The 8,901-nt window shown below is 64.1% G+C and overlaps 1 protein-coding gene across 1 annotated transcript; it reads right to left on the reverse strand.

Moving 5' to 3' along the window:
- Nucleotides 1-1,708: 1,708 nt before the first annotated feature.
- On the reverse strand, nt 1,709-8,602 carry LOC144258197 (alpha-2,8-sialyltransferase 8E-like). The gene is made up of 10 exons (XM_077806603.1): nt 8,429-8,602; nt 7,831-8,017; nt 6,544-6,655; nt 6,164-6,262; nt 5,850-5,927; nt 5,513-5,599; nt 5,168-5,312; nt 3,533-3,645; nt 3,178-3,264; nt 1,709-2,561 (listed from the first exon to the last, which is right to left on the reverse strand). Exons 1-10 carry the CDS (start codon nt 8,600-8,602, stop codon nt 2,099-2,101), a joined length of 1,545 nt encoding a protein of 514 aa, XP_077662729.1. The 3' UTR covers nt 1,709-2,098.
- Nucleotides 8,603-8,901: the final 299 nt, after the last annotated feature.

Here is an 8,901-nt window from a genome sequence, read left to right on the forward strand (position 1 = left end):
CCCGATGCTGCCAGTCTAGACAGCGGGTTGTGGTGGGCCCTTAGGGGAACAATAGGCCTTATCCCCCACTTGGTGAGCCTTCCTGGGAACCCTTCAGCCAGCCGATGGATAATGGCTGCTATGACTCACAAGGGCATGTGACCAGATCACATGACACTGGACTCCATCTTGGTACCTGTATTTTTCCACCACCTGGGCTGGGAACTTAGAATCATAGACTCAATGAAGATCAGGGTGGGAAGGGACCTCAGGAGGTATCTAGTCCAACCCCCTGCTCAAAGCAGGACCAATCCCAACTAAATCACCCCAGCCAGGGCTTTGTCAAGCCTGACCTTAAAAAACCTCAAAGGAAGGAGATTCCACCACCTCCCTAGGTAACGCACTCCAGTGCTTCACCACCCTCCTAGTGAAATACTGTTTCCTAATATCCAAACTAAATCTCCCCCACTGCAACTGGAGACCATTACTCCTTGTCCTGTCATCTGCTACCACTGAGAACAGTCTAGATCCATCCTCTTTGGAACCCCCTTTCAGGTAGTTGAAAGCAGCTATCAAATCCCCCCTCATTCTTCTCTTCTGCAGGCTAAACAATCCCAGCTCCCTCAGCCTCTCCTCATAACTCATGTGTTCCAGTCCCCTCATCATTTTTGTTGCCCTCCGCTGGACTCTCTCCAATTTATCCACATCCTTCTTGTAGTGTGGGGCCCAAAACTGGACACAGGACTCCAGATGAGGCCTCACCAATGTCGAATAGAGGGGAACGATCACGTCTCTCGATCTGCTGGCTATGCCCCTACTTATACATCCAAAAATGCCATTGGCCTTCTTGGCAACAAGGGCACACTGCTGACTCATATCCAGCTTCTCGTCCACTATAACCCCTAGGTCCTTTTCTGCAGAACTGCTGCCCAGCCCCTTAGCTTAGAACAAAGGCATTCCCGCCGTAGGGAAAGGCTCTGAAAGATTGGGAGTGACGTCACCTCTGGATCCCACTCCCCACACAAGAGAACACCTGGAAACACCTGAGGAACAAACACTGAACTGGGGGAAGTGCTGGTCCCAGGCTAAAGGGATTTCTAGCCTGTGTATAGAAACTTGGTGGACTGCTTGTATCGGGGTGAGATATCTCTGATTCAAATCCTATCTAGTACGTTAGGGTTTGTTTGCATGTTTTGTTTAATTTCCTAGGTGACCCGCTTTGATCTGTTTGCTATCATTTACACTCACTTCAAATCGCTCTCGCTGGAGTTTGATAAACTTGTTTTCTGTTTTATCCTGACCCGTGTGTTTTGGAGTGGGGAAATCCCAGCTCAGCTAACCAAGGCTGGCGCATACCTTCCCTGCATCGAGGGGGGAGCGGACGAATTAATGAGCTTTCTGGGCAGTGCAAGACGGGAGAATTCAGGGTTTGTTCTCTAGTGAGGGTGCAAGGCTGAGGAGCTGGGAACTGGCTTGTGCTTATATAGTGGATCTACGAGTGGCTTAGGTAAAGCACTCAGGTAGTGCTGTCGTGTGGGAGATAACAGGGCCCGGAGCGGCTGGCTGAGTTACCAGAAAAGCAGTGTGAGTGTTAGGGGGCACAGACTGCACCCCGGGAGTGACAACCCCTCACACCCCTAACAAAGAGCAATCACGAAAGAGCCTTTATTAGTGACAGACAGCTGGTGAATTACTAATTACAAGTAACCGTCCGCCAGGATTCACTAGCCAGCAAGAGATATCAATTAAGGATGGTTGAACTGCGATCATTAAATCGCAATTAAGAGGTGATGACTTATTAATTACAGTGAACAAACTGCAATAATTAAAGAGCTATGAACAGGCCAGCCAACAACTCACAGCGAATGAACTGTGATAATTAATTAGTAATTAAAGGAGGCCAACGAACACCTTGCCATTAATGAACTTTGTTCATCAAACATCACTGAAGAGAAACCAATTAACGAATGGCAATTAACGAATGCCTAATGAATTGGTGCCACTGGCTATTTTCCTCCTTTGGTAACTGGGGAGGGAGCAAAGCGGAATTGAGGGGCAGGGGGCTCATTTCAGACCCCCCCATCCAAGCCTCGTTGTGCGCGGCTGCCGGCCAGACGCCTCACCGGCAGCGCCCCAGATGCAGCCACAGCGCCCCCTGCAGGTGCAGGCCCAGGTAGCGGGTGAACTCTTCGGGCATGGCGTGAAAGCCCGGCTTGGGGGGCTGGTTGTCGTAGTAGTGGTGGGGCAGGGGCCGCCCCTCGGGGTCGTCGGGGAAGGGCCAGAAGCCGTAGAGGGTGAGGTGCCGGCACATCTCCAGGGCGGCGTTCACCAGCATGAAGCCCGAAGAGAGGCGGTTGGCACGCAGCCCACGGCGACGCCAGTGCCCGTCCAGCCGCGCCAGGTACTCGGGGTTCATGAAGAGGGCCCGGGCCGGGGAGCCAAAGTCCTCCAGGGTGTAAAGGGCCTGGAACGAGACCGCGCTGATGCCGGCGAAGCTGAAGGCCGGGATGAGGAGCAGCGGGGCCCCGTAGGTGCCCACCGCCTCCGCGAAGGGACGTCGCCGCCAGCTCAGACCCCTGAACCTGCGGGCAGGGGAGACGCCCCCGTCAGCCGCTGTCCTGGCACGGCCCGTCCCCCAGAGCCAGATCCGTTCCCTCCCACGGCCGTCCCGTGGCCTCTGCCCCGATCCCCCGGTGACCCCATGGCCAACCGGAGAGCCGGGGGGCTGGGTCTCCTCTGCCCCGATCCCCCGGTGACCCCATGACCGACCGGAGAGCGGGGGGCTGGGTCTCCTCTGCCCCGATCCCCCGGTGACCCCATGACCGACTGGAGAGCCGGGGGGCTGGGTCTCCTCTGCCCCGATCCCCCGGTGACCCCATGGCCGACCGGAGAGCTGGGGGGCTGGGCCTCCTCTGCCCCGATCCCCCAGTGACCCCATGGCCGACCGGAGAGCTGGGGGGCTGGGCCTCCTCTGCCCCGATCCCCCAGTGACACTATGGCTGATCGGAGAGCTAGGGGGCTGGGCCTCCTCTGACCCCAATCCCCCGGTGACACTATGGCTGATCGGAGAGCTAGGGGGCTGGCATCCAATCCCATCCTTCTTCCCCCGTGGGTCTCAATCCACACTCCTCCCTTCCCCACCCCAAGGGTCCCGATTCCGCCCCCCCCAATCAGGGTTCCCCTCCCGCACGCCCGTACCGTAAATCCAGGATGCTGGGGTTCACGGTGATGACGCTCGATTTGGTGCCCACGTCCTCGGCAAAGTCCATGGGGGGCAGGTTGAACCTGAGGGGGGGTCAGCATGAGCCTAGGGGCATCTGGGGGACCAGGGGTCTCCCTACTTCCTGGGGGTCCCCATGGCTCCACAGTTCCTTCCTCACCATGTGCGGCTCAGAGATAACCCCCTGCGCTCCCCGCACTCCCTGATCTCTGCACCCCCCACCCTCTGATCCCCCTCCCTCCGCACCCCCCACCCTGCAGAGCCCACTCCAGCCAGTATAACTGCTTCCCCTCCCCCACTCTGCCCCCCTGCCCCCCGCCCAGCCACCGTTACCTGATGACGAACTGGGCGCGGTCGATCTCGGGGCCACAGCTGCTGTTACGAAGGATCCCCCCGCTCCCCACCACGGCGCAGCACTCGTAGGGGGTGTCCTGAAACGGGGAGCCCTGCGGGATAGGGGACCTGGGTCAGCACCCACCGGCCATGAGCAGGACCTCCCACACACACAGGGCCCATCTTCCGGCGCTGAGATGCATCCAACTCTGGGATGGGGTGTGGCAGCTGGTTACACAGGGACCCCTCACCCAGCACTGAGATGCAGCCACCTCTGGGGCGAGGCGTGGCAGCTGGTTACACAGGGACCCCTCACCCAGCATTGAGATGCAGCCACCTCTGGGGTGGGGCGTGGCAGCGGGTTACACAGGGACCCCTCACCCAGCACTGAGATGCAGCCACCTCTGGGGTGAGGCGTGGCAGCTGGTTACACAGGGACCCCTCACCCAGCATTGAGATGCAGCCACCTCTGGGGTGGGACGTGGCAGCTGGTTACACAGGGACCCCTCACCCAGCACTGAGATGCAGCCACCTCTGGGGTGGGACGTGGCAGCTGGTTACACAGGGACCCCTCACCCAGCACTGAGATGCAGCCACCTCTGGGGTGGGGCGTGGCAGCTGGTTAGACAGGGACCCCTCACCCAGCACTGAGATGCAGCCACCTCTGGGGCGAGGCGTGGCAGCTGGTTAGACAGGGACCCTTCACCCGGCACTGAGATGCAGCCACCTCTGGGATGGGGCGTGGCAGCGGGTTACACAGGGACCCCTCACCCAGCACTGAGATGCAGCCACCTCTGGGGTGGGGTGTGGCAGCTGGTTACACAGGGACCCCTCACCCAGCACTGAGATGCAGCCACCTCTGGGGCGAGGCGTGGCAGCTGGTTACACAGGGACCCCTCACCCAGCACTGAGACGCAGCCACCTCTGGGGTGGGGCGTGGCAGCTGGTTACACAGGGACCCCTCACCCAGCACTGAGATGCAGCCACCTCTGGGGTGGGACGTGGCAGCTGGTTATACAGGGACCCCTCACCCAGCACTGAGATGCAGCCACCTCTGGGGTGGGGCGTGGCAGCTGGTTAGACAGGGACCCTTCACCCGGCACTGAGATGCAGCCACCTCTGGGGTGGGGCGTGGCAGCTGGTTAGACAGGGACCCTTCACCCGGCACTGAGATGCAGCCACCTCTGGGGTGGGGCGTGGCAGCGGGTTACACAGGGACCCCTCACCCAGCACTGAGACGCAGCCACCTCTGGGGTGGGGCGTGGCAGCTGGTTACACAGGGACCCCTCACCCAGCACTGAGACGCAGCCACCTCTGGGATGGGGCGTGGCAGCGGGTTACACAGGGACCCCTCACCCAGCACTGAGATGCAGCCACCTCTGGGGTGGGGCGTGGCAGCGGGTTACACAGGGACCCCTCACCCAGCACTGAGATGCAGCCACCTCTGGGGTGGGGCGTGGCAGCTGGTTAGACAGGGACCCTCACCCAGCATTGAGATGCAGCCACCTCTGGTGTGAGGCGTGGTGGGGGGGCGGTTTATAAAGTACCCCTCGCCCGGGGCTGAGATGTAGCCACTTCTGGGGCGGAGCGCCCGGCGCTGAGGCCCCGCCGCCCCCCCAGCCCAGCGCCCCCTACCTGCGGCAGCATCTCCAGCAGCTCCTCCTTCACCACATACTTTTTGGCCCGCTGTCCGTCGTAGACGATCCGGGAGCCCAGCGGGGTGTTGTCCCGGGTCAGCACCAGCCTGGCCGTTGCATTACAGCGGCGTCCCAGCTGCTCCCTGCAAGGGGGAGAGGGGTGACATGGGGGGGGCACGGTGGAATGGGGAAGGGGGGCAGGGTCATGGGAAGGGGGGACGCGGGGGGGGAATTGTCTGCACTAGTTTGCACCCTCTCCGTAGGACTCTGCGCCTTGGCATCGCAACCCAGGGGGGTGCGGAAGAAACGGAGTCGGGGACGGGACGGTCGGGGTGGGGGGTACCTGTACCGGCCCAGGGCGCTGGCGTTATGCGCCCAGGGGCAGCTCTGCACCAGCGTCAGCTGCCTCCAGATCCAGGCCTCGTCCAGCCTGGGGGGAGAGACAGAGAGTCACTGACCGGCCAGTAATGGTTTTAAGTCCCCCGTGGGTGCCTCAGTTTCCCCTGTGTTTCGCATGGCTGCCCAGTGGGGGCAGGCTTGGAGAGAGGGCTACGGACCCGGTCCAGCCCTTAACGAGGAAAGCCAGCCCCAGGATGTGGGCGCGCTCAGTGGGGCTATCCTGTGGGTCCCCTCCCCCAGCACCCTGCCCCAGAGACCGGCCTGCCCCCAGCCACACTCGCCTCACGGGGAGGACCCCCCGGCTCAATTTCTGCCCCAGCTCCTGGCACTGCTCCGCGGCCATCTCCCTGGCCTCAGGGCTGGAAAGGAAGATGAGGGGTTAACTACGGAAAGGAGACACCCCTGGGGGTGCTTCCTCTTCTCCCCACCCTCCCAAGACCCCATCCTTCCCCCCCCGGCCACAGCCTCCCACCCACCATCCCCCCCAAGCCCGTGTCAGCATGTCTCCACTCCCGGCCCCTTTGATTCCCCCGCCCCCTATGGCCCGCTCCCTCGCATGCCAGCACCCCGGCCCCACCTCGCGCCCCCCACACACCTGGGCTTCCTGGCACAGGCCGTGAGCCAGCCGATCCCTGGTTCGCACGCTGATGCCATACCCTCAAAGGAGGCTCTTTCCGCCAGCGGGGGGGCACGGCTGGGGGGGCACAGAGAGATTAAAAGCAGCTGAGAGAGAGAACCCAGGAGTCCGGGCCTCCAGCCCACCCTGCTCTAACCCCGCAGACCCCACGCCACTCCCAGAATCGGGGAGAGAACCCAGGCGTCCTCTAACCCACCAGCCCCTCCTCCTCTAACCCACCAGCCCCGACTCCCCTCCCAGAGTCCTGGCTCCCAGCGCCCCCTGCTCTAACCACTAGCCCCCCTCCCCGAGCCGGGCAGAGAACCCAGGCGTCCTGGCTCCCAGCCCCCATCACTCACCTCTGAACCCTCCACAGCACGGAGAGGCTGAAGCTGAGGGTGGTGCCCACGGCCAGGACCAGGGCCCAGCTTTGCTTCCGCAGCATCCTCGGGGGGCCCATCCTGGCGCTCGCTGTGGGGAGAGCAGGGCCGGTGAGCCACGTTCCCACACGGGCACGGCCCCCTGGGGAGCCCCTCCTCCGCCCCGGCCTCCTGGAGATCATCGCTGGGAGCCCGGACACCTGGGTTCCCTCCCCGGCTCTGGGAAGGGAGAGGGGGCTGGTGGGTTAGAGCAGGGGGGCCTGGGAGCCAGGACGCCTGGGTTCCCTCCCCGGCTCTGGGAGGGGAGGGGGGCCTAGTAGTTAGAGCCAGGGAGAGAACCCAGGTGTCCTGGCTCCCAGCCCCCCCTCCTCTAACCCACCAGCCCCCACTCCCCCCACAGAGCCAGGCAGAGAACCCAGGCATCCTGGCTCCCAGCCCCCCCTGCTCTGACCCACCAGCCCCCACTCCCCTCCCAGAGCTGGGCAGAGAACCCAGGCATCCTGGCTCCCAGCCCCCCCTGCTCTGACCCACCAGCCCCCATTCCCCTCCCAGAGCCGGGGAGAGAACCCAGGCATCCTGGCTCCCAGCCCCCCCTGCTCTGACCCACCAGCCCCCATTCCCCTCCCAGAGCCGGGGAGAGAACCCAGGCATCCTGGCTCCCAGCCCCCCCTGCTGTAACCCACCAGCCCCCAGTCCCCTCCCAGAGCCGGGCAGAGAACCCAGGCATCCTGGCTCCCAGCCCTCCCTGCTCTAACCCACCAGCCCCCACTCCCCTCCCAGAGCCGAGGAGAGAACCCAGGAGTCCTGGCTCCCAGCCCCCCCTGCTGTAACCCACCAGCCCCCACTCCCCTCCCAGAGCTGGGCAGAGAACCCAGGCATCCTGGCTCCCAGCCCCCCCTCCTCTAACCCACCAGCCCCCACTCCCCCCCACAGAGCCAGGCAGAGAACCCAGGCATCCTGGCTCCCAGCCCCCCCTGCTCTGACCCACCAGCCCCCATTCCCCTCCCAGAGCCGGGGAGAGAACCCAGGAGTCCTGGCTCCCAGCCCCCCCTGCTCTGACCCACCAGCCCCCACTCCCCTCCCAGAGCCGAGGAGAGAACCCAGGAGTCCTGGCTCCCAGCCCCCCCTGCTCTGACCCACCAGCCCCCTCTCCCCTCCCAGAGCCGGGCAGAGAACCCAGGCATCCTGGCTCCCAGCCCTCCCTGCTCTAACCCACCAGCCCCCTCTCCCCTCCCAGAGCCGGGCAGAGAACCCAGGCGTCCTGACCCTCCCCCTGCAGCCGGCACATGGCCAGGGCGGCTCCTTCCTGTGGGGCCTCCCTCCGGCTCCCCCTGCAGGCCGGGTGGGAACCTGCCGGCGGCGTCTCCCGGGCTGGGTGGGGCCGGGCCGGGGCGTGACGAGCCCCCCCCTCGCCCCCCACCAGGTCTCCCGCCCGCTCCCCGCATGCCGGGGGCTAACGGGGCGGGGGGGCGCCGCTGGGCGTTTGTGTGATTAAATGTCCGTTGGCTCATGAAAGTCCTTGATCGAAAGTTGACGGACGCGAGTCACCTTCTTTCCCGGCCCCTCCATGCCCCCCACCCCGGTCTCACAGGGGGTGCTCGACCCCCGCTCTGCCTCCCCCCCGGTCCAGAGCCCCGTCCTTCCAGCCGAGCCCCCTAGATCATCTCCCCCCCGTCCTTTGTCGACCGTCCCAGGTTAAGAGGTCACTGGGCCTCCCCTGCCATCCTCCGTCCTTTGTGTCGTCCCCCCCCCGGGGCCGGGACCCCGCTCCTCGGCCCGTCTCCTCCCACTGGCCCCACCCGGCTGGCTGCCAAGCTGGGGTGGCCCCGTGGCCACCAGCTCACCGGCCGCTGGGGTCCCCCACCTCCAGGCCGTTGTCCGGTCGCAGCTGGTCCCCTGCAACAGCAAACTGCCCCTCCTGGTTACGCACGCAGGGAAACTGAGGCCCGCCCCGGTCCCCAGGCAAAACACGAAGAAAATCCCCCGTTTCCTCCCAGAATCCAACCGGTTGCAGCCCCGAGAGTCCAAGAACCGACATGTCGCGGAAAGTTGGGTCCTGCCCGTCGCCTCGCCAGCTTCAGGGCCGTTCGGGAGCCGGGGAGGGTCCAGACTTCTGCTGGGGGGAGGGGGCCGCGATTTGGTGGGTCCTTGGCTGCAGCAGCCGGACGTCTCGCGTCATCCTTGGACCCTAGGACCTGGGCTTCCGGCGTTCCCGCCCCACGTCCTCTCTCGTTCCTGGGGTCGCGACGTACGAGCTCCGGTCCCGCCAACTCCTGCATGGTCTCCCCCCGGGGTGGGGCTGGTCCCAGGGGGCAGGGAGAGGGTGGCTGGGGGCTG

Source organism: Eretmochelys imbricata, chromosome 28 (assembly GCF_965152235.1).
Source record: "Eretmochelys imbricata isolate rEreImb1 chromosome 28, rEreImb1.hap1, whole genome shotgun sequence".
Lineage (NCBI taxonomy): Eukaryota > Metazoa > Chordata > Testudines > Cheloniidae > Eretmochelys > Eretmochelys imbricata.